Below are 26418 nucleotides of genomic sequence, written 5' to 3' on the forward strand. Positions count from 1 at the left end.
AAGACGTAAAAACGCGTCGAGATTCTAGACGCTTTTTTGCGTCCTTATATTTATACGGAGCGTCTAAATTTTCTGTATTTCGCGCCGTATGAAAGAATTTCTCGACGCTTTTTTGTGTCTCCAATATCTGATATTTCGACGCTTTTTTATGACCACAATTTCTAATTTATTTAATTTTTATTTTCATGTTTTCAATGTTGTCGACATTTTTTGATGTCTACAATCTAAAAAAGTGGAGACGCTTTTTCATGTCCATATTTTAGTTAAATTAACAATTTTCGACATGGATATGCATCGAGATTATTCGTACCTTTTTACAAAAAAAAAAATATTTTCCAATCTAATTTAGACCTAAAATTATATATATATATATATATATATATATATATAGAAAAAAACTTCAATACATATATTAAAAATTTAAACCAACATATTTTTAACATCATTCTAAAATGATCCAAAATATTAACAACATAATTACTATTAGAAACCTTGTTTGCTACTAATACTAGTGTCTCCAAATAAGAACAAATATATACTAAGAATAATTAACATCATAGAGTCGTCGCACCAAACCGAATTAGGCTAGCTGTCAAGTCTACTTGCCTCCACAATCTAACTCGTTTTATCATTGTCCTTCTGCTTTAGCCCCTTCATCGTACCTTTTCCAACCTTCATATGTGAAAATTACAACAAAAATTAGAAAATATAAATCAATAAATTATTATATAGTATAAATACGAAGTTTAACTGCATTTAATTTAATAAGATAAAGTGACTAAGTAGCATATGAACTTGTCCTGCACCAAAGGCACCATATTCTCAAACCCCCTAAAACTAGTTGAACCACTTGACAGCCACCAAAGCCCACCTTCAGTTTTAGTAGCCACATACAAACCAGTGGCTGAGATTCGGCCCTAAAGAGAGCTACTGTAGCAGAAAGACAGGTAGTAGCAGCCATTAAACCCCTCATACTAGCACAAACAATTGAGAGTTTGAGTTCCCCAACAATAACAGAGGAAACAGGGGAAAATCATCCAAATGAACCAGCATTCAAGACTCTCGGCATCTCCTATTATCAACAAAATCCACACCCCAACAACGCAAAATTGATTTTACCCATAGGACATAAAAAAAATATAATGGCAAAGTACCGATTGTTGATCCCATCAAACATACAAACACCAGGAATTAAATTACCAAAACATCAATTCCCTCACACTTACTCTTATAAACAGGGGACTTGGTCTTTGAGCTTTTCATTTTCTTTTTCAAGCACCTCATTCTTTTTGTACAAAGTAGCCACATCTTCTTTAACATTATCCATTAAATTAACTCTTCTTTGGAATTTTCCGTACCCTTCTTTCCTTAACACACCATGCACTCCGTAGATATCACCCTTGTTTACCCCTTGTCCATAACCCACAGGACGATCGGGAATCTCATCGCTATACATCGTTTTCTCAAAAGCTTCATTTTCTAGCTCTGTCTGTGACTTCATAGGGTACATCAACCTAAGCTGCTCAACCTTAGCTTTTACATCATCCTACACAAAATAATAGGGATTATGCAATTAGTCATCATCATTTTATAAAATTTATAAACTAAAAAAAATATGACATCAGATTGTACCACAAAATCTTCAGTGTCTGTGCCAGGGAGAAAGCTTCCATCTTTACCCGAGTGAGATTTAATCCAAAGAGCTAATAAGCTCATTGGTTCTCCATGTTCGTCTTCCTATGAATTGATAATGCAAATGCAAAGGGTATTAAAGAGATATAGCAATATCAACAAGAAGCACAATGAATGAAGACAAAACATAACAATAACATATATGTATATAAGCCGTACATAATCAGCTTGTTGATTTGCATAGCTATTGTTGCCACATCTGTGATACTGATTAAGGAAAGATCGTGCCCTTTTTCCACATTCTGCCAAACTCTGCATTAATTAATTGTAAGCAAGAACAAATTAGGTATAACATGCGTAACAAATATCCTATAAAAATTGCCAACCATTCCCTTACCCTTAGCCTAAAACCAAACAGCCCCTGAACCTATAGAATAATTTCTAGATAGTTTGTTAGGAAGTTAAAAGCTTGAATAAGAATTCACTTACATATAAACAGAAACTTAGGCTTATGTTGTTGACAATAAACAAGCATCAGATAAGATGACACTAAAAAAATTAAATTAGATAGTCGACCACATACGCCTGATGGTCTGAGCACTGTAAAAAATAATTCCTTATTGGTCTTTGAGCTTTTCATTTTCTTTTTCAAGCACCTCATTCTTTTTGTACAAAGTAGCCACATCTTCTTTAACATTATCCATTAAATTAACTCTTCTTTGGAATTTTCCGTACCCTTCTTTCCTTAACACACCATGCACTCCGTAGATATCACCCTTGTTTACCCCTTGTCCATAACCCACAGGACGATCAGGAATCTCATCGCTATACATCGTTTTCTCAAAAGCTTCATTTTCTAGCTCTGTCTGTGACTTCATAGGGTACATCAACCTAAGCTGCTCAACCTTAGCTTTTACATCATCCTACACAAAATAATAGGGATTATGCAATTAGTCATCATCATTTTATAAAATTTATAAACTAAAAAAAATATGACATCAGATTGTACCACAAAATCTTCAGTGTCTGTGCCAGGGAGAAAGCTTCCATCTTTACCCGAGTGAGATTTAATCCAAAGAGCTAATAAGCTCATTGGTTCTCCATGTTCGTCTTCCTATGAATTGATAATGCAAATGCAAAGGGTATTAAAGAGATATAGCAATATCAACAAGAAGCACAATGAATGAAGACAAAACATAACAATAACATATATGTATATAAGCCGTACATAATCAGCTTGTTGATTTGCATAGCTATTGTTGCCACATCTGTGATACTGATTAAGGAAAGATCGTGCCCTTTTCCACATTCTGTCAACCTCTGCATTAATTAATTGTAAGCAAGAACAAATTAGGTATAACATGCGTAACAAATATCCTATAAAAATTGCCAACCATTCCCTTACCCTTAGCCTAAAACCAAACAGCCCCTGAACCTATAGAATAATTTCTAGATAGTTTGTTAGGAAGTTAAAAGCTTGAATAAGAATTCACTTACATATAAACAGAAACTTAGGCTTATGTTGTTGACAATAAACAAGCATCAGATAAGATGACACTAAAAAAATTAAATTAGATAGTCGACCACATAAGCCTGATGGTCTGAGCACTGTAAAAAATAATTCCTTATTGGTCTTTGAGCTTTTCATTTTCTTTTTCAAGCACCTCATTCTTTTTGTACAAAGTAGCCACATCTTCTTTAACATTATCCATTAAATTAACTCTTCTTTGGAATTTTCCGTACCCTTCTTTCCTTAACACACCATGCACTCCGTAGATATCACCCTTGTTTACCCCTTGTCCATAACCCACAGGACGATCGGGAATCTCATCGCTATACATCGTTTTCTCAAAAGCTTCATTTTCTAGCTCTGTCTGTGACTTCATAGGGTACATCAACCTAAGCTGCTCAACCTTAGCTTTTACATCATCCTACACAAAATAATAGGGATTATGCAATTAGTCATCATCATTTTATAAAATTTATAAACTAAAAAAAATATGACATCAGATTGTACCACAAAATCTTCAGTGTCTGTGCCAGGGAGAAAGCTTCCATCTTTACCCGAGTGAGATTTAATCCAAAGAGCTAATAAGCTCATTGGTTCTCCATGTTCGTCTTCCTATGAATTGATAATGCAAATGCAAAGGGTATTAAAGAGATATAGCAATATCAACAAGAAGCACAATGAATGAAGACAAAACATAACAATAACATATATGTATATAAGCCGTACATAATCAGCTTGTTGATTTGCATAGCTATTGTTGCCACATCTGTGATACTGATTAAGGAAAGATCGTGCCCTTTTTCCACATTCTGTCAACCTCTGCATTAATTAATTGTAAGCAAGAACAAATTAGGTATAACATGCGTAACAAATATCCTATAAAAATTGCCAACCATTCCCTTACCCTTAGCCTAAAACCAAACAGCCCCTGAACCTATAGAATAATTTCTAGATAGTTTGTTAGGAAGTTAAAAGCTTGAATAAGAATTCACTTACATATAAACAGAAACTTAGGCTTATGTTGTTGACAATAAACAAGCATCAGATAAGATGACACTAAAAAAATTAAATTAGATAGTCGACCACATAAGCCTGATGGTCTGAGCACTGTAAAAAATAATTCCTTATTAACGTAGCGGACTAAAAATCCTATCTAGAAATGATGTCACTATCTGCTCAGGCTTGGAGAAATTCATTAGACTCATTCATAACTCATAAACTATTAAGAAACTTAGAATACACTTCGGATTTAGCAACATACCCTAACCTCATTTCCAAGTTATTCAAATAATAATTAAAATAAAGGATATTTCCAACAAATCCTTCCAAGAAACATGATGAAACTAATTGTTCTTACTTGTGCTTTATCAGAATACCAATAATCTACTAACGCTGTCCAATTCAGGGGGCTAATTCTTGCTGGTGGTTGTGTTTTCATCTCACCCATTGTTTTTTCTTTTGGCTTGAAATATAGCTTTTTCAATTCAAACTTATATTGTGTCCATGCTTTATTGGCACGTTGCAAAGCTTGTTTGTCGTATTCTTTACCATCGGGAATCACAAAGTGGTCCTTTAAAAAAAAATTAGTGTAACACACTGAAATATAGTGAAGTATATAGTACGCCATAGAAAGAAAAGAAAAGAAATTTGAGTGGGGGAAAATTGTACGTACTCGCATATTTGTAACTACATTCCCTTTTATAGTCCCGTCGATTTTTTTCCAATCTGTTGGTCCAAGTGGACAATGGGACTCCATCTTTGCCAAATAACCAATAAATTTAATCAAAACATGTCCACCTTTCCTAATCGGTTGGCAAAGATCATTGAATTCCACAACGTACTTGAAGCCTTTAGCATTCAAAACGTCAACTGGATGAATTACACCACTCACCAATGTAGTATTACCCTTGTCATCTATACCATGTAAGGTAATTAACAGAAAACAGAGGCAACATCATAAGATTATATCATCTCAATAAATCAGTAAAACTATCAAAGATAGAAATCAGCAACATAATCATGATTTGGTTGAAGTCAACTAAGAAAAGATATGACTTGGTCTTTTGTCAAGCGAGGAGGGAATAGAGTAGCACATGATATGGTAGAAGTCAACTAAGAAAAGATATGAGAATCATTATTCCAATGACCAGGGAAATAATTGATAGTAGCAAGAACTAATGGTCCAAAACATTCTATAATCACTAGGATCTTCACAAAATCTCATCGTCTGGATAGCAAAGGTCAATCAGTATACTAAATTACCTTACAAAATAAATTATGAACATCGGGAGATTCATCCATTCAAGACACAAGGCACTTAAAACTAAGTGTTGGTGTCCAAAAAACCCATATATTAGGGCTGGACATACCAAAAACATCACCTCACATACAGCTTTGTAACGGCCAAAAAACAGAACAACAATATAAGCCTTTTTATTCATGATAAGCATCAGAATACATAACATCAGAATATAATTCTATAAAACAGTACAAAATACATTATAAGACTGCCAAATCAAATACAAGTCAAACAACCAAATAAATTTTATCTTCAATAAAACATCAAATAGCAAGAAAAAGAATACCACTGAAGCAGCAAAATCTACAAACAATACCAGCCAACTTCAAAAACCTAAAATTAAGTCCAGATGGCATAATGCTGAACAAACTATCTAGCCTAATTCGGTCACTTTGAGTACAACCAAGATGACAAATAAAAATCACAAATAAAAATCTTAAAAAGCTGTAGATCAATTGAAGAGGCGACCAAAACGAAACATCAATTGATCATTAGCCTAAACTTCAGAATTATATATTCACAAGACATAATATTGAAAACTACAAACGGAAGATTTAATTAAGATAAATTACCTATGGTCAAAACCTCCTCCTTGTCATCGAACTCAATGTCTTCACGCCAATCTGGAAGTAAATTATGCCGTAGAGACTTGGATTTTTTCGGGACCTCTTTTGAAGCTTCACCAATGTTTTGTTGTGTTTGATTCTTATTCTGTGGAGCTGCATTTGAACTTTTGGCAGCACTTGAAGCTTGGTTCTGAAGTCCTTGTTTCGAAGGTTGATGGAGGTCAAATTGTTGGTGAGTAGCAGGAGAGGAAGTAGAAGGGTGCCTAAATGGTTGGTGAGTAGCAGGAGAGCAAGTAGAAGGGTGCCTGAATGGTTGGTGAGTAGCAGAAGAAGAAGTAGAAGGGTGCCTGAATGGTTCAGGTGCAATAGGTGGCATGTTAGGTGGCATATTAGGTGAGACTATAGCAGTAAGTTTGGGTGTAGTTTTTTGCGAGCAACCTTGTTTGTCTTTAGCAGCTTCCATAATTAAACTTGGTGTTGGTGTAGTAGGAGGTTTCTTCCAAATAGATTCGGGATTGATAGAAGGTGATTGTGCAGAAGTAGTGGTTTTCGGTGGACCAAATGGCCCCCATTTCTCATTCTGCACCTCATCAAATTTTAATGAACCAACAGCTTGCTTTTTGGTGGGTGGTGAGGCAGCTTCACTTCCAGAAGATTGGTCTGCAATAGTTGTATTTGGAGGCTGTGACGACAGAGTATCTCGTCCCTTAGTTGCAGCCGCAAGTATGTCCCTTGCCCTCTTGCTTCGATAAGTCATCTTTTCTAACACTACAAGATAAATGATATAAAAAGATCATGTTAAACTTGCAAGACAACAACTAAGTGAAGAGAATAACATTAATAATGAAAATATGAAACAGAAGCCAGATTAATATGATTGAGAAAAAAAAATTCAAAGCAAATAATAGCAGCAAGTAAGCAACCAGCAGCAGAAAGCAAACGCAGCAGCAATTATAGAGCACCAACGACGAAAACAGCAAAAGAACAGCAACTACAGTACAGAACAACAGCAACGGCAGAAAATAGCAGAAGAACAGCGCAATTATTTGCATGATGATCCATTTGTTTTCTCATCTCAAGCATACCAAATATAAAATGTACGAATATAATATAATAACATAAGAATATAGAAAAAAAAAAAAATCAATCTTCTGTTAAGCTGACTAAATTGGCAACAAGTCATATCAAATAACAAACATAGTATAAAAAAGATCTAAAAGTAGCTAATTATTCAAGTATATCAAACAAGTCCCTAGGCTTAGTCTTAACAACATGAAACCATCCTTTTTGTATCTCGTCCTCAACGTATAAAACTTGTTTTGCTTGAGATGAGAAAACAAATGGATCATCATGCAAAGTTCAACCGGTGTGCATCAACTTTGAGAAATTGACACGAACACTTCCGCTCGGGTATGTTTTGATACCCCTATGTATATCTACCCAATGACAACGAAACATTACAACTTTACAAAAACCGTAATAATCTAACTCAAATATATCTTTCAGTTTTCCATAATACTGTTGACCCTCCGCTTCCACCATGATTCCAGAATTTTGAGTTGTTCGAAATTTCTCACGATCGGTAATATCAAATTTATAGCCATTAATAAAAAGACTTTTCATCCTTCTCACACGGTTACTCAAGCCACGAGCTAAGGCTTTTCTTAACTTTCCTTCTACCGTGCTATCATTTAGATTATTGACCTATAATTCAATATGAACAAAGTTAATCTAAGATAGGTGTATTAAAAAAAAAGATAAAGAAAAATGAAATTTCTAATTTTGAAGCATATAACCTGGCTTAATAACCAATCAGGAAATTCATTAATTATCCATTGATTTTCAATGGATTCATTTGCTTGGCTTCCTCCAACTTCATTCCCTTGTCGTTTTAGTGTTATGAACTCACTATAGAAAATTCAAAATGTCAAATTACTAACGAAGAGAAAAAAAAAACCTATAATGCTACTTACTCAAGCACCGGTGTCACTTCATCAGAATGAAGTAAAACATAGCGATGTGCTTGTTTTAAACTTCTATCATCCAAACGAACATTTTCTTTCTTTCCAACAACACGGCCACCAGAGTTAAACAGATAGTTCTCATCGTCGGCCACGCCATCTTCATTCCTTCTTGGTCTATTAAATATGGTCTCAACACTTTCTAAATATATCGAACAAAATGCAATTGTCTCCCATAAAAGATACCCCTCTGCTATATATCCCTCCGGTTGCGCTTTATTGCTTACATGAGATTTCAAAAACGCCAAGTACCTTGAAATAAAAAAAGTGATTATGTGTGTGAATGTGAAAGAATTTGGAAAATATTGGAATGAATTTTTATCTATAATAACAAAAGAAAAAAAAAAGTATTTAAACACAAACCTTTCAATGGGATACATCCATCTGTAAAGAACTGGTCCGCCAAGTCTAACCTCATCCACTAAATGAATAATTAGATGAACCATGATTGTAAAAAATGTAGGTAAAAACTCTATCTCCATCTTACAAAGAGTCAGCACAAGCTTTGACTGAATGGCATCTAATTCTCTTGTATCTATAGTGGTTGAACATATCTTTTTAAAAAAATCTGACAACTCCTCAAGCAAGTCAATAACTTTTGTGGCATTCGACGCCCTTAAAGCGACAGGAAGGATATCTTGCATGAGGATATGATTATCGTGGCTTTTCATATTAATAAGTTTTCGCTTCTTCAAGTTCACACATCTTTGCAAATTAGATCCATATCCATCAGGAACTTTAAGTTTCTTTAAAACTTTTAAAAACCGTTCCTTCTCCTCATTAGACATGGTGTAAGGGGCTGGAGGGATGTCACCTTGAGGGTCAATCCAAAGATGAGACTTTATATTTTTACCCTCGAGGGCTTCTCGAGCACTTCTATCATCTCTACTGTTTCCCATACCTAAAAGAGTTCCTAATAAAATATCACACATTTTTTTCAATGTGCATAACATCTAAATTATGCCTAAGAGAATTATGCTCCCAGTACTCTAACTCAAAAAATGTACTTTTCTTTTTCCAAAGAACTAAGTCGGCGTCATCATCATCATCATCAGCATTCTTTCTTCCTCTTTTTTTTGGAACATTTTTGGATTTCCCATAAACATACTTTACCTTATCTTGTTGCTTCAAAACTTCAGTACCGCTTGCAGGAACCGGAGCAAGACCATATTCTTCATTCCCGTCGAATGAATTAGCTTGCTAACGATACGGGTGATCAATTGGCAACCATTTTTGATGCCCGGGGTACACAAGTTTACCGCCAAATCTATATGAATACGTGGAATCAGTGCAAGATGGACAAGCTTTGTAGCCTCTTGTACTCCAACCCGACAACATAGCATATGCCGGGAAGTCATTAATAGTGGAGTGTAAGGCTGCTCGCAATTTAAAGTTCTTTCCACTATAAGAATCAAAGGCATCAACACCTAGCCACAACAATTTTAACTCATGAATCAGTGGTTGCAAGTACACGTCAATATCCATACCAGGACCGGATTTACCAGGAATAATAGTAGATAGAATGAATGATGACGACTTCATGCAAAGCCATGGCGGTAAATTATATGGAATAAGGACCACTGGCCACGTACTATAGTTGGTATTCATTAGACGATATGGATTAAAACCGTCACTAGCAAGGCCCAATCTAACACTACGAGGATCGGCGGCAAACTCTAAATATTTTTCATCAAATTTCTTCCAAGCCTCTCCATCCGCAGGATGCCGTATAATGCCATCATCTTCATGATTATAATGTCATCTCATGTCCTCTGCTATTTTTGAAGACATGTACAGTCTCTTTAATCTAGGGATGAGGGGAAAATACCGCATTACTTTAGCCGGCTCACCTTTCTTACATGTTTCTTTACCTTTCTCACTTACATCACCCTCCTTTCCTTTCACAATTTTCCACCTTGATGCATGGCATATATGACACTCACTTTTTTCTGAAAATTCACCCCAATATAGCATGCAGTCATTTGGACATGCATGGATTTTCTCATATCCCAATCCTAAATCATTGATTACTTTCATGCCTTCATAATAAGACGATGGAAACTCCTTAATGATAGGAAATGCGTCTAATAGAAGTTCATGTAATTTATTAAATGACTCGGCAGACCAATGAAACATACACTTTAGATGAAACAAGTGCAATAGAAATGAAAGCTTTGAAAAGGTAGTATAACCCTCATATAAGCCTTCTCCAGAAGCTTCCATGAGTTTATTATACTTTACATGTTCTTCACCTGTGAAAGGTGATTGAGTGTTATGATCTAACCCCTCATCCATGCCACACAAATCGACATCCTCGATACTAGATTCAGATAATGATTGATTATGGGGTTCTTGAGTGGGTTATGGATCATCAACTCTAAAAGCTGCTCTAAGTAACCCGTCCATATCATCTCGACCCACGATCTTTTCTTGACTATTACTTATACTAGAGGTTGTACTCCCTTTATCTCTAACATGAAATACACAATTTTTATAATTTTTATAAAATCCATTAAATAGAATATGGCCTCCAACTTCATCTACCGAAAACCATTTACTTAACTTGCACTTGTTACATGGGCAACGAGTTAACAATGTATTTTGTGAAATAGTCTCTTTAGCAAGGTCTAAGAATTTCATGCAACCTTTATAATAGTTAGGATCACCTTTAGGTAATTCTATCCAACTATTATCCATGTCTACAAAAAAAATGAATAATTATTAATCAATATTTATTATACAAAATATTATTAATAAATAATTATAGATAGTGTTAGCATTATTAACTAATAGTGTTAGCATTATTAAATTGGTTGCCGTCTTATATAGTAATAAGTAAGAAGAAGAAGAAGATTATGAATATGAAAAGCTAGCTAGCAATATAGATAGTCCAAATAAATAATCTGACACAAGTAGTGATAATACCATGCAATTGATGTAAACAATGAGATTTGCATTTACAGAAACTCAACGTGTCCTAATACCCAATTTCCCACATAAGTCTTGATTTTATTCCTTTAGAAAATGACATTGACATCTAGCTTTATACAATATTTCACCATTAAATTGCAGGTATATAAATAATTCCAGATTATGGATCATTTTATTATTATTGTTCGAATAAGGTATTCTTTTGGTAAAGTGTATAATCTGACAAAAATAGTTAGTTCATATGAAGGAACTGTTTCTATAATTGACTAAACAACAATACCTATCCTCCGTTTATCAATATAATTAAGCTAAGAACTATGGAGAAATTTAGTTTACCAATATAATTGACTTAAAAAAATTCAGAAAACACAAAAGAAAGAACAACACCAACAGAAGAACATCATCTCCCAATACATAAAACAAACAGAAGCACATTGCCACAAAACAAACCACACTTCACAAGTACGAAACAAAAAACAACAAGGATCATACAAACTAGTGTGAGGCAGTCTTCAATTGTATCTTCGGAACAAAGCATAACTAACACCAACAGACTAAATTCCAGCAGAACAACCAACGATGCATCAGACTTCCAAAAGTATCCCCAAAACATACCAATCATCCAACAACATATCATAAGCAGAACATCCAACCCGAATTACCTACCTCGCCTAGAAAATCATTACATAATTTCAATAACAACTACAAAATTACAATCCATTAAGATAGTAAGCACATTAAGCTAAGAACTAATATAATTGACTTTAAAAAATCAGCAAACATAAAAGAAAGAACACATAGTAACAGAGACATACTCATAGAAAAATTCAAGTGAATCAACACATATTATTTCCCAAAATACAAAACAACAACAAACGACTCTAGCTAGCCAATAGAACAGCAATAGCACGCAAGCAACATAACATCAACATAATTCACGACATCAAATAAGAAAACAAAAATATACTACTCACCTGTTTGAAGCTTGGATTCCCTTTGTCCTGCGTCTTTATTGTAGCTGCTCCAATACGAACGTAATTCGATCCCTTCACTTTCGTTTTGACTTAGGACAACAATTCCCAATTTCATTGAAAATTGAAGAAAAAAATTAAAATTTGAGGTATAACAACGAAAATCGAGTATAAAGACATCAAAATTATAAAGAAAGGGAAGAAGATTACTCTAAATTGATGAAATTGACAGCAAGAACTTCTCACAACTTCAAACCCTAATTTGTTAAGAAATTTGCAAATTACAAAATAATGAAGAATTGATAGAATTCATGAGTGCGAGAGTGATCTATAGAAAGACTTAATTAGGTTTTACATTACCTTATCACTGCTGCAGTTGAAGAACGACACCAGACGAGAGAAAGTAGCAGCGTGGTCGTTCTTGATGGAGCTGAGTAATGAAACTGATCGATGTTTTTTTTTATTTGGAATTAAGGAAACTAGTTCATAATATATTTTTAATATTTTAATTTAATTTGCATTGGTAATTTTGATTTTTTTTTAAAAGCACCGCCTAATTTTTCACAAAATTTAAAAGCCCCGGGCTAAAATAATAAGGCACGGCTCGTATAAAATTATTTTTAAGGGCACTTGTTGACCCGAAAAACCGTCGACGAAAAGCGATATATGTTACCACGTGCAAAACATGTGCCAATTTCTCGATGCTTTTTTACGTCTATTTGTAGTCTAGACAACAAAAAGCGTCGAGGAATGCAGAATGATATACACGTGATATACACGTGACTTTTTCTCGACGCTTTTTGCTGTCTAGAAAACCGTTCGATGCTAAAAAGCGTCGAGAAAAAGCGGCATCAAATTTTTCAGTTGACGCCCACCCCACTGCGTCGAGCCAACTGCGTCTAGAAACTAAGGGATTTGTAGTAGTGTAGGCGGGTCTCTGCTAACCTCAGAGACAAACACCCTAATGAAGCCATCGGAATCGATAGTCTCACTGTCCGATGGTAAAAGCTACCATCCGCTCTATATCTCCTGGTCGTTTGCTTTGTTCTGGCCATCGTGTCCTGCAGAGGCACAGAAACTGTCGGATTTGGAGATGTACTTAAAGTAAAGTTCTCGAACGAGCATTCGACACTCCTAGTTCAAGATTCAGCCGTCCCCGGCGACCGACTGATCGCTAACCTAAGCCGTGCCGTGTGCGTTTGGGAAACCATTTCGATAAAAGAAAAATGTAAAAAATAAGGGAAAAAGGGATCTGGCGGTTACCTTAGAAGAAGGTAACGAGAGACGTCGGTCTTGGGCGCTTGATGAAGCAGGCGAACTAAGGGGGCCGGCTGTCGGATGCTTTGGAAAGTCAAAGTCCTTGAAAGTCAGAAGATGCAAGATTCCTTGAAGATTCACGCAAATGTGAATCCAAAAGGAAGTTAAAACCTTCTATTTATAGAAAGGGTAAACCCTAATTTTTCCCCCCAAAAATACAATTTGAAAATCCGACTAGTCGGATGTTGACACTTGTCACAGGTGTCGCGTGCAATGCACGTGACCCCTGTGAGGGGCAAATGATTTGGGTATTTTTATACCCGGCCAAGTGGCCTAATTAGAAGCCGCCACGTGTCATAGGTAAAGGTGTCACTTGAACCGTTGAGATGACGACACATGGTAGGCAGCTATCCCACCATTCTGGGATGATTGATGATCCAGCATGGACCATTAAGAGGGTGACACGTGTAACCCTAAGAGATGCCCAAAAGCCCTTTGGGCTCAGTGACACGTGTCACTCAAACATTGCTTCTGGAATGGCGGCCTTCAAGGGCCCAAACCTTGAGGCACCGTTTTACGGCGTGACCTAATCCCTAGGTCACTAGATCCTAGGGAGGGCACACTTATCAAAAAGACCCTATAAATAGGGACAGTTCCTACATTTATGACAGAATTCACGCAATACGAGATAACACGTCACTTTCACATTTATTACAGAATTGTCCTTTTCAAGGAACAGATAGCACTCTACCTGAGCTTGGAATCCGAGCAGATAACTTTATTTCCGCACGTTTTACTCCGAATACTTACTAACTTAATCTTCAGAGGCGGACCACCGACTATCCGGCGGTCCGTTTGCTTTGCAGGTACAGGCGCCCTTTGCTGAATCCTCTCAGTGTTGTAACTCTCCCAAGGGACAAAAACCTTCGAAACACCTATATATATATATATTCCCTTCTCAATATATATATATATATCAAACGAGCAATCATTACCCTTTTGATGATCAACTACTAAATTAAAGCAAATATCCATTTATTAACCAAATAGAGTCCATTATTACCTTACGCAAGTCATGTTATACGGCAATTTAACCATGCTTCCGTGAGGTAATCACACAAAAATTGAAGATATTTGTAAAATATATTTTGTATTATTATGTGTAATATGATTTATTATTGGTACTCTCTTTGTATATATGATTAATTATTATGATATTGCATGATTTGATTTGAATATCATATTATTGTTGTTGTATATAATTAATTATACAATTATTTCTAGGGTTTTTCATGTTGTTGCTATAGGAAGTATTGTTTTATTGAGGTTTTAGGGTTGCTAATGTGGAGTATTATTTTTGGGTTGAGATTTGATTAATTTTGGGTACCAGTATTAGTCCTATAAGAGTTGAGATATTTTATGAACCGAATATGTCGTCATATATGAATTGGGAACCTTTGCCAATATTGAGATATTATTTATTATCATGCGAATGATTATTTGATCAATGTATGAGATCAAAAGGTTGAGAATTATTTATATTGTTCTTGGTTTGAGGCTCAACATTATATACCTTAGTCTTTGGAATGTTGGTTAGGAGATAATAATAATGAGTTAAAGAATGAGGTACAATCTTTATTTTTTTATGGTCCCCTACAGTGGGATTGACCCGTATGTGGTCTGCCTCAAGGTGTTTTCTGGTTATTGAGAGTATTCAAGTTTTTATAGTTGTTGGTTTATTTATTCGAATTACACATGTCCAAGGCTAGGTATAGAACAAAGAGCATGACACACTTATGGGATAGAGAGTTGAGTAAAGAATTGTATTAGTACAATGTGTAATGTAGTTTGAACTACATTGTTTAATTAAGCTTTTTGCTGACGTGTGTGTTGTTTTGTTGTGCTACTTGTGTTTGCGGCCATGTCTTTTTTTTATGGTGGCCCTGCAACGATCTATTTTGGAATTTGTCCTTAATGGTGAGTAGTCAAGTTTGTATAAGCAAGTTTGATCAAGTGATCTTAGCTAAAGGAGCTCAAGTGATCAATTAGTATTCTATAACGAGTTTGTAAAGTTGTATAAATAGCTCACCTAGATTTATTGGGTTGTAATTATTGAGATTTTGTAAGCCTTAACACTTGGCATGTTGTTGAGTGTAGCGGTAATACTTTCAATTTAGGAGTATGTTTCCGCAATTTTATTCAAAATTTTTTTATTATTCCTTTAATTCTTGTTTATTATTTGTTGGTAAATCGGGGGTGTTACGTCCTAATATTTTTTAGCAATTTGTGAGCTAGCAGAATGTTATCAGAAATAGCTCGGCACGGGAGAAAAGCATTTTGGAAAATGCTTACCAGATCATTCATCACTTTTCTAAGTCTATTAGCATTGCATTTGGAGATAATTTTGTAAATAACATTAGGCATATCGGACGAAATTTATCCATAGACTCCGAATTATCACATTTCAGAATAAGCGCAACATTAGTGAAATTGAACTCTCGAAGGAGGTTGCTTGATCTTAAAGCAGATTACACAACTTCTTTTATGTCATCCTAGATCCAATTCTAATTTTTTTGATGAAAACCTGCTGGAATTCCATCCGGACCGATGCTTTACATGGTTTCATAGCAAACAGGTTATTCTTAATCTCCCTGCTAGTGTAAGGTCTTGATAGCAAGTCTTTTTTTATCCTCAAATAGTGTTGATCTCATTCCTTTAATTCCTTCGATATTCAAATTTTCTATCATTGGAGCAAAACCGCATGACCAACATTTTGACCCTCAAATCCAACTTATAACGAAGAAATTATGACCAAAATACTAAACCGATCCCAAACTGAGCCTAGGTCTACCTTACCTACGACCCAATGATCATGTGAAGGTCCAAATACCTTAATCCCAATCCTAAACCAATTAGGATTCATTAGGAACTTCTAGAACACGTTTAAGTTTACACGTTTTGACTTTAGCACTATTCACATACTCCCCTTTGACCCTATTTTGTGCTTTAATTTATGTGTAATGAAAAAATACAGTCATGTGAGATGTTGTTAGATTCATCACAATATGCATTTTCTAAAATATCAACTTTTTATAATTTTTGCTTCTTGGTAATTAGTTATTAGTGGTTGAATTAGTGCATTGGTAAACGTGACTAAAAAAATGTGTCAACTAGAACGAAACGAGGAAGTATTATTTATTTTATTCCGATTTCTGGATCAAAACTTATGATAAAAATCGCAAAAAACAGTTATCTATCGCGCTGCGATGGTTCCATGAAGCCGTGATAGAGTTGTCGCGCCGCGACAAAGTTATTTTACTCCAATTTGGATTCTGAATCTTTTCTAATCCTTCAACTCTCTTTTTTCCTTATAAATAGAGGTTGTTTCACCCCGTTTTCAATCTTCAACAAGCTTGATCACTAACAATCATCATCAATCCTCTCTCTCTCTCTCTCTCTCTCTCTCTCTCTCTCTCTCTCTCTCTCTCTCTCAGCCTAGCCTCATTATATCCTGAACACATCCTTGATACTTTCCTCAATCAAACACCATATTCAATTTATTAAGGGAGTTAAGATTATTGCAGACTTATTGTTCAATTTTGTAATTTGAATATTTAATCATTGAAAAACAAAGTTAGGAAACTTAACCTTCTTGTGAACATTGAAACCATCCGTCTTCACATCATCCACCTTTACCACCCTATAAAAAACCAGAAAAGAACTTAGAGCAAATATTTCTCTCTTTTTATTCCAGACATCTAATCTCATAATTCACCCTTTGATATATGTTACCAGTACGAAGTTTGTTTTTAGAGTGTATTGATTAATTCATATCACATACTTTTACATGATCATCATATAACTTACTGTGTCATATATGAGTAATAGAGTATAATAAAAACTTACTTCACTAGTTTAGTAAAAGACAATCACTTGTGTACACTATCCAATCCCTATCTTTTTTTTTTACAAGATCTAATTAACTTGGTCACATACTCATACTCACTGCGTTGCTACACTTAATTAATGGTTTACTTTTCCAATGATTATTTCATGGCTCTTATTACCAACTTGATGGTTTTTATTAAGATTTTTTAGCCAAAAAAAAGGATGGAAAAGAAAGCAAACTTTGAATAAAACTTCTTGGTATTATTAATTTATCTATAACTCTGTTGTGTCAGTTGCAGGATAAGTAATACTCAAACTTCTTGTTGTTTTAAAATTTTATTACTTCCTGAATTCACCATGCTAGCTAAATCTTTCCGACTTTCAATATGCTACCTAGTTTAGATACAATGTCAAAAAAAAATAAAAAAAGAAAAACCTAGTTTAGATATATGGAAATTGAGAAATTTTGACAAGACCCACACTAGAATTTCAGAGGCACCTTCAAATCCCTCCTTTGTTAAAACACAGGAAACTGCTCTATTAGATATTAGCATTCTTTGTTCTGTCACCCCACCATTGACTGTTGTAATCTTTCCTCCCCCCTCCCCCATTGGCTACTGTTCTAATATAATATGCCCCCACATCGCTCCCCCTATTGCTGTTATTTTAATATGTTTTCTCCCCCTATTGACTGTTGGTAACTACTGTTAAAAGCTTTTCGTATTATTTTTGGAATATCTTATTGAAGCAATTCACAGTTACACAATATCAATGAGGTTGTGTTGGAATGTAATACTATTTAAGCGTTTATGATGATCTGAAATTAAGAATGGTTTATTTTGACATTCGCTTTGAGATAACTTTAATACTTAAGTCTGGAAACAAATAAGCTACCTTACTTAGCGATATACAATGGTTATGATATGTTATTGACTGTTGTTTTGAAATGTTCTGCCCCCCAAATTGCAATACTTATTCTATTTTTATGATGATCTGAACTTTAGAATGGTTTAGCATTACATTCTATTTGAGATACCTCTCTTTGATATGTTTTCTCCCCTCCCCTCACCCCCATTGGTTGTTGTTCTTGAAGGAAATGTGTCCTCGACTTTAGTGCAATTACTTAATATAATTATGTATCGTATTATGAAGATAGTAATTCGTTTATTTGGGTCCTCTATTCGTCTTGCTAGAGAATGCTATAGAACTTTGGGTTAGTAAGTGACAAACCCGAAGCCTACCTAAACGGATCCTACAAGGTTACACATTAGGTTTGGATTAATAAAGAAACTCGAAGCCCAAAGTTGGCCTTAGGGTGACCGGCCAAAGAGGGAAAGGGAAGAGAAAACCCTAACCTAATTAATAATAATATGATTATATATTAATTAGTTTTAGGGAAAATAAAAAATACACAGTATTCTGTTTTCTGAAAAACAACGTAAGTTTTCTCTCAATAATTTCTCTCTAAAATTGGTTCGTTCTCAACTCCAAGAAAGGTGAAAGGTTTTTTTCGTCCAACTAGCATTGGTGGAGTGTTGATTTAATCCGGTGGACCAAATAGAGGAGTTGCAATTGAGGCTCTTTATCTCCAGTAGAGAAGAAGATCGCTAAGAGGATTCACGCTTCAAAGGTTAATTCTAAACTATTATGTGATCCTTTATTTATATATGCATGAGATCCTGTTTAGGTGCGTATGAATGAGATTCATGAAATTCCGCTTAGAGTACCTAAAACCCTACAGTGGTATCAGTTAGCCCCTTGCATATAATTTACTGGTCACTATAATATGATTATTTTGATGTGTGAATTAGGCTAATTTTAATTCGATTAAGGGGAGGAATTGAATTATGGATTAAAATAACCTTATTAAAATATGATTTTAATTGATTGGAATTGATTAAATTGTGAATTTAATTTCTCAATTAGCCTCTATCCCTAATTTTTTAAGAACCCTAAAGCCCTAATTTTGAATTTGATGGTTATAAACCCTAATTTTCGATTTTAATTGTTAAATTTATATAATATAATCTATTTTCCATATTTAAAATTTGTTTAGATATGATTAATTAATTCATGTAAAATTAGTTTTATATGAATTGGAAATTATGTTATATGAAAAGCCCTAAATTAATTAAAATGGTGATTTTGATTAATTATTCTAAAATTATGCATAAAGGAGTTTGTGTTTAATTGTAATTAGATCACCAAAATTAATTTTGCAAAAGTTGTAAAATTAATTTAACTCAAAAAAACAAAAAAAAATTGAAATTGGGCTTGAAGGGGAGCAGCCACGGCTGGATGGCAAAATCACCTAATGGTGGGCCACAATGGCTGCTCCGATGGTCGTCAAGGGCGGAGGGCAACAGCTAGGGGTTCAGGGGAGGGGGCAGTGGCTGAAACGTGCAACTGTTGCACTGTTCCAACCACTACACCTGCTGGTTGGTGTGCTGGGCTGCTGCCTGGTGCGCCAGCTAGCGCTGCTGTGGCTGGGCGGTTGCCTGGCTGCGTCGGCCAGTTGCTGCGGTGGCTGGGCTCCGGCCTGGCTGCTGCAGCGGCTGTGACGTGGCTGGGCAGCAAGCTCAGTCACGCAGCCCTGTTTTCTGATTTTTATTTTTTTAATTTAAAATAATAATAAAAAAATTTATTTTAATTAAATAATAAAACATTTTTGGATAATATCAAAAAAAAAAATTGATTTTAAGGGGATATTGAGCAATTCCAATTAAGGTTGTTTTAACTTGATTATAAGATAATCACATAATTTGATTTTTTAATCTAATTAAAATTAGTTGGTTAGCTTATTTTTAGGATAAAATCTTTTAAGTGGTTAGGATTTCAGTTTATCAAATATGATTTATATTCTAGGATTTCCTAATTTATTGATTTATCCACTTACCATAATTAAGAATATCTGATATTTTGATTATTGGCAAGTATAATATGTGATATTATTATGTGGCATTTTTATATATATGATATACTATTTCTATAAATGACTAGTATGGCCCTAGATTTAAATTATAAATACGATCTGCGTATCGTTATGTATTTTTGTAATTTAAATACGATCTGCGTATCGTTAAGTATTTTTGTAATTTTATTTAATTAGGAATTAGTTTAATTATTTAAATTCTTAATTAATCCAAAGAAGAGCCCAGATGAGAAGGCCCATGACGAAGGTGGATGGAGATCCATGAAGAGTACAAGGAGGTGCCCATTCAAGCTTAGTTCTTAGGATTAGGGGCCATACTAGCTCATATTTAATTTTGCATTTTATTATTATTCTTAAAATGCTTATAAGTTTATTGTATGTATGTTATCAATGCGCTAGAGCTCACTTAATTAATAACAACATAATAAACTTAGGTCCCGCAAATATTGAGGTTTGCTTTTCCAAATATAAAGTACTTATTAACCCTTAATTAATAGTAATAGGTCATGCCTCCGCAGGGTATTGTTATTAATTTTGGGAAGTGAGGTGAAATTGCGAATTTTGCACACTTAATTTGGTTAACCTCAACAAAATCATCAAAAGCGTTTGGATTTTGAAGCAAAGGGACAGTTAAGCATGAGATGTTATTATGTCTAACCAAGAGTTACAAATGTTGTAAATAGTAAATAGTTTACTTACCTTGAAAATGTAATTTTAAGAAAAGGCCTCCGTCTGCTTAATGTTGCATGTTGATAGGATCTTGGAATCACTTATTCAATTTAGGACATTAAAATTGAATAGAGTGCTAAGTAACCTAGAAACTATAGCATTTTAGGTACTTTTACAAACATAAAATTGAACTTTTCCCTTTTTCTGTCTGTATATAACATGACTAATATCAACAACAATTCGATTTTTAGCATCTGTCTCTTCCTTGAGAAGGATAGGCTGAACGGAGAAAACTTCATCAATTGGGAAAGGACCCTAAGACTTCTTTTAAAGTCGGAGGGTAGAGAGGATGTCTTAGAAAACCAACTTCCAGTAGTGACTGAAGAATCATCTGAGGCTGATAAACGTCGTGCTAGGCAGGCTAATGATAGGTCTACTCCAATCTTGCTTGATGGTGGTGGCTATGGAACCGGACCTCCAAAGGAGGTTTGAGACCAAAGGTGCTTACACCATTATTCAAGAGCTTAAGGCCATGTTTCAGAAACAGGCCAGGATTGAGATATATGAAATTAATAAGGAGATTTTGGAATGCAAGATGGAAAATGGTGAATCTGTTCGGAAACATGCTTTCAAAATGATGGGTCTTTTTGAAAGCATGGAACGTCTTGGATTCTCTTATAGCCAACAGTTGGCTACTGATATCATTCTCCATTCGCTGCCTGACAGCTTTAATCAATTTAGGATGACTTTCAACATGAATGAGTCTGAAAAGACTTTGACTCAATTGCATGGGATGCTTGTCAATGCTGAAAGGAACATTCCCAAAGAACCAAAGATAGAAGTTTTGATGGTTCAAAAGGGAAAGGGTTTAAAAAAGAAGGGGGAGGCAAGAAAAACAAAGGCAAGCAAGTTGTCAAAGTTTCTGAAAAGCCTAAACAGACCGCTAAACCAAAAGTTGCTGCGGAAAGCAATTGTTTCTACTGTGAAAAGATAGGTCACTGGAAGAGAAACTTCCCCAAGTACTTGGAGGACAAGAAGTCAGGTGCTTCCACTTCAGGTATTTATGTTATAGAAGTTAATTTGACTTCTACTTCTTTATGGGTATTTGATACTGGCTGTGGTTCTCACATAGTTAATGATGTGCAGGGACTAAAAAGAAGTAGAAAACTAGCAAAAGGCGAGGTGGAGCTTCCCGTCGGAAATGGAGAAAGAGTTGTTGCACTTTCCGTCAAAAGTTATAGTCTACATTTACCGTCTGGATTAATTTTAGAACTTAATAATTGTTATTTCGTTCCGCCAATTACTAAGAACATTATTTCTGTTTCTGTTTTGGATAATGAAAGTTTTTGTTTTGAGATTAAGAACAAATGTTGTTCCATTTCTTACAATAACATGTTCTATGCTAGTGCAAAATTGATTAATGGTTTATATGTACTTGATAGGACAATACAAGTCTATAACATAAATAGCAAGAAACAAAATTCTAATGATTTAAACCCAACATATCTATGGCATTGTCGGATGGGTCATATAAACCAAAAGCGCATCCAAAAGTTACAAAAGGATGGAATCCTTACATCATTCGATTATGAATCATTTGATGTATGTGAATCATGCTTGTTGGGGAAAATGACAAAGTCACCTTTTACTGGAAAGGGTGAAAGAGCCAATGACCTCTTGGCACTTATACATACAGATGTTTGTGGGCCTATGAGTTGAAAGGCAATAGGTGGATTTAGTTACTTCATCATTTTTACTGATGATTTATGTCGATATGGGTATATCTACCTAATGAAGCATAAGTCGGAATCATTTGAAAAGTTCAAAGAATTCCAAAATGAAGTACATAATCAACTTGGTAAAACAATAAAAGCATTACGATCCGATCGTGGTGGCGAATATTTGACCCAAGAATTCGATAATCATCTAAAGGATTGTGGAATAGTTTCACAGTTGACTCCACCAGGGACGCCATAATTAAACGGTGTGTCTGAAAGGAGGAATCAAACTTTACTGGATATGGTTCGATCAATGATGAGTCTTGCTAATCTTCCAATTTGTTTTTGGGGATATGCTCTAGAAACAGCTGTACACACACTAAATAGAATCCCGTTAAAGGCTGTAGAAAAGACTCCATATGAGATGTGGAATGGAAAAGTTCCAAACTTATCTTTTCTTAAAATCTGGGGTTGTGAGGTCTATGTAAAACGTTTACTATCAGACAAACTTGCACCCAAATCAGATAAATGTCTCTTTGTGGGATACCCAAAGGAGACAAGGGGTTACTACTTCTATAACTGTCAACAGAACAAAGTGTTTGTTGCTCGTGATGGTGTCTTTCTTGAAAAGGAGTTTATTTCCAGAAAGACAAGTGGGAGTAAAATAGTTCTCGAAGAAATTCGAGATGAGCAACAAATGGATGTTGATCAAACCACGCCAGAGGCGAGGGCGCATGACTCTGCTATGACAAGTCAGGTGTCGGAGCAAGCTAATTCATTAAGCAAAACTCCTATCGTCCAACTTGAATCTAATTCATGCGAAAATCTTCAAGATGTTGAAGAGAATATTTCTATTGATGCTCAAGCCCCACGTAGGTCGAGTAGAACAAGGATTTCAAACCAGCAGTTGGTTGATTTCCTGTTAACAGAAGACTCTGAAATATTGATTTTGGAAAATTCTGAACCTACTACCTACAAACAAGCTTTGACAATCCCAGACTCTGAGAAATGTCTTGAGGCCATGAAATCCGAAATGGACTCCATGTCTGAGAACAAAGTTTGGACCCTAGTCGACTTACCTGATGGGGTTAAACCTATTGGATGCAAGTGGGTGTTTAGAATAAAAAAAGACAAGAATGGAAATTTCTATATCTATAAAGCAAGACAGGTTGCAAAGGGATTCAAACAAATACATGGTATAGACTATGATGAAACCTTTTCTCCAGTGGCAAAGATTAAGTCAATTCGGATACTTTTGGCGATTGCTGCACATTACAATTATGAAATTTGGCAGATGGATGTCAAAACCGCCTTCTTGAATGGGTTCTTGATGGAGGATGTGTACATGACACAACCTGAGGGTTTTGAGGATCCAGAAAATCCCAAAAGAGTTTGCAAGCTTCAGAGATCCATTTGTGGATTGAAGCAAGCGTCTCGGAGCTGGAATCTTCGATTTGATGAGGCAATCAAACAGTTTGGTTTTCTCAAGAGTGCAGAAGAATCTTGTGTTTACAAGAAATTTAGTGGGAGTAGCTAAGTCTTCTTGGTTTTGTATGTAGATGACATACTACTCATATGAAATAACATACCAATTCTTGAATCAGTCAAGGAATGGTTGAGAAGTTGTTTTTCCATGAAAGACCTTGGAGAAGCTGAGTACATTTTGGGAATCAAAATCCATAGAGATAGATCTCGAAGGATGCTTGGACTGAGCCAAGAGACTTATATTGATAAGGTTCTTGCAAGGTTCAACATGGAAAACTCTAAGAGAGGATTCATTCCCATGTCACATGGCATTTCGCTTAGCACGAGTCAATGCCCATCGGAGCCTGATGAGTTGAAGCGGATGAGTAGCATACCTTACGCCTCAGCTATAGGTTCTATCATGTATGCCATGATATGCACTCGACCATCTGTTGCATTTGCTCTGAGCTTATGTAGCGGATTCCAAGCAAATCCAGGTGAAGCACACTGGACTGCGGCTAAGAACATCCTAAAGTACTTGAGAAGGACTAAAGGAATGTTTTTGGTCTATGGAGGAGTAGATGAGTTGGTTGTTAAAGGTTATATTGATGCAAGTTTCCAGACCGATAGAGATGATTACCGCTCGCAATTAGGGTACATGTTTTGTCTGAATGGAGGAGCAGTGAGCTGGAAGTTCAAAGCAAGGCACTGTGGCAGACTCTACGACAGAATCAGAATATTTAGCGGTGGTAGAAGCAGCTAAGGAAGCTGTTTGGATAAAGAAATTCCTAACAGAGCTAGGCATCGTACCTAGTGTTCTAGAAGGAATTGAGTTATTTTGTGGGAGCTATTGCACAAGCAAAAGAACCAAGATCAAACGAAAAATCCAAGCATGCAATGAGGAAATACTACCTCACACGGAATGATGTCAAGATCTGCAAAGCTGATCCACTCACTAAACCTCTCCCTCAACCCAAGCATGAACATCATGCTAGGGCTATAGGGTTGAAGCAAGTGTTAAAGTGGCTTTAGATTGTTTTTGTTTAGATAAACTTGTTACAATTTAAAGACATGATTTTGATGTTTTATTTTTATATGGTATGAAATTTTTATCTTATTTAATTTTGGTTTAGTATTAAATAAAATGTCCAATATATTTATTGAATTTCATGGGCTTGTCAAATACGTAATTTTATGAATGAAACCCCATAAGTGAACTGAATTCATAAAATATTTAAGTTCCTAATCTGAGTTGTTAATTTGGACATAAATGACTCAATAAAAGGATTAGCATATAAGATTGATTGATAGTGCCGTTTCATGGGCTATGGAAACATGGATATGTTTAGTCAATCATATGGATATGTATAGTCGATACATGATCGAACAGACCTACTTAGAAGTTCTAAAACATCGCAAATTATATTAGTGGATTCCTTAGACATGAGTGGAACACTACTCAATTCAATTATTAGTGTAACTTTGATGTTGTCAAACGTCATGCCGTAAAAGGGGACTATAAAGGCAACACTCGGATTGTGCTAAAAGTTGAGTGGGAGTTTTGGTTGCCACAAGATTGAGTAGGTCTTCCTATGTTAGATAGGATGGGTGTCTTGGCCTCTTGAAGAGTAAGAATTGAAAATGCATGGCCGTGCTCAAATGGATCATAAGATGATCATTTGCTTAGCAATTCAAACTCGGATTTCAAGAAATAATTTGAATGCTAGTATGGATAGCATAGAGATATGATCATACTATCAAATTAGACACTAAGAGACTTAAGGAATTTGAATATTGCATACTTATCTCGGACAAGTGGGAGATTGAAGGAAATGTGTCCTCGACTTTAGTGTAATTACTTAATATAATTATGGATCGTATTATGGAGATAGTAATTCGTTTATTTGGGTCGTCTATTCGTCTTGCTAGAGAATGCTATAGAACTTTGGGTTAGTAAGTGACACACCCGAAGCCCGCCTAAACGGATCCTATAAGGTCACACATTACGTTTGGATCAATAAAAAAACCCGAAGCCCAAACTGGGCCTTAGGGTGACCGGCCAAAGAGGGAAAGGGAAGAGAAAACCCTTACCTAATTAATAATAATATGATTATATATTAATTAGTTTTAGGGAAAATAAAAAATACACAATATTCAGTTTTCTAAAAAACAATGTAAGTTTTCTCTCAATATTTTTTCTCTAAAATTGGTTCTCAAATCCAAGAAAGGTGAAAGGTTTTTTCTGTCCAACTAGCATTGGTGGAGTATTGATTCAATCCGGTGGACCAAATAGAGGAGTTCCAATTGAGGCTCTTTATCTCCGGTAGAGAAGAAGATTGCTAAGAGGATTCACGCTTCAAAGGTTAATTCTAAACTATTATGTGATCCTTTATTTGTATATGCATGAGATCCTATTTAGGTGCATATGAATGAGATTCATGAAATTCCTCTTAGAGTACCTAAAACCCTACAGTTCTAATATGTTCTGCTCCCCCCCCCCCATTGCTCCCCCCATTGATTGTTGTTGTGATATGTTATGCACCTCCCCCTCTAATTGGCT

General features: G+C 35.3%; 2 protein-coding genes across 9 annotated transcripts; both read right to left on the reverse strand.

Moving 5' to 3' along the window:
* Positions 1–410: 410 nt before the first annotated feature.
* LOC110706958 lies at positions 411–12395 on the reverse strand. 8 transcript variants are annotated; one of them, XM_021885390.1, is made up of 11 exons: positions 7981–8083; positions 6014–6775; positions 4815–5056; positions 4500–4712; positions 3869–3961; positions 3650–3754; positions 3376–3563; positions 2861–2952; positions 2642–2746; positions 2122–2555; positions 1852–1944 (listed from the first exon to the last, which is right to left on the reverse strand). In XM_021885390.1, coding segments are annotated over exons 1-8 (1611 nt in total). In that variant the 5' UTR covers positions 7982–8083; the 3' UTR covers positions 1852–1944; positions 2122–2555; positions 2642–2746; positions 2861–2945. The 8 variants fall into 8 exon arrangements, with proteins under 8 accessions (XP_021741011.1, XP_021740694.1, XP_021740945.1 ...); XM_021885184.1 differs by having other exon boundaries at positions 2368–2555; positions 3130–3563; XM_021885133.1 differs by having other exon boundaries at positions 2216–2555; positions 3130–3563.
* Positions 8347–10323, reverse strand: LOC110716190. Its single transcript, XM_021895084.1, has 5 exons — positions 9879–10323; positions 9288–9770; positions 9036–9200; positions 8392–8941; positions 8347–8350 (listed from the first exon to the last, which is right to left on the reverse strand). The coding sequence occupies exons 1-5, from the start codon at positions 10321–10323 to the stop codon at positions 8347–8349; spliced, it is 1647 nt and encodes a 548-aa protein (XP_021750776.1).
* Positions 12396–26418: the final 14023 nt, after the last annotated feature.

This window comes from Chenopodium quinoa, unplaced genomic scaffold (assembly GCF_001683475.1).
Source record: "Chenopodium quinoa cultivar QQ74 unplaced genomic scaffold, ASM168347v1, whole genome shotgun sequence".
NCBI classification, from domain to species: Eukaryota; Viridiplantae; Streptophyta; class Magnoliopsida; order Caryophyllales; family Amaranthaceae; genus Chenopodium; species Chenopodium quinoa.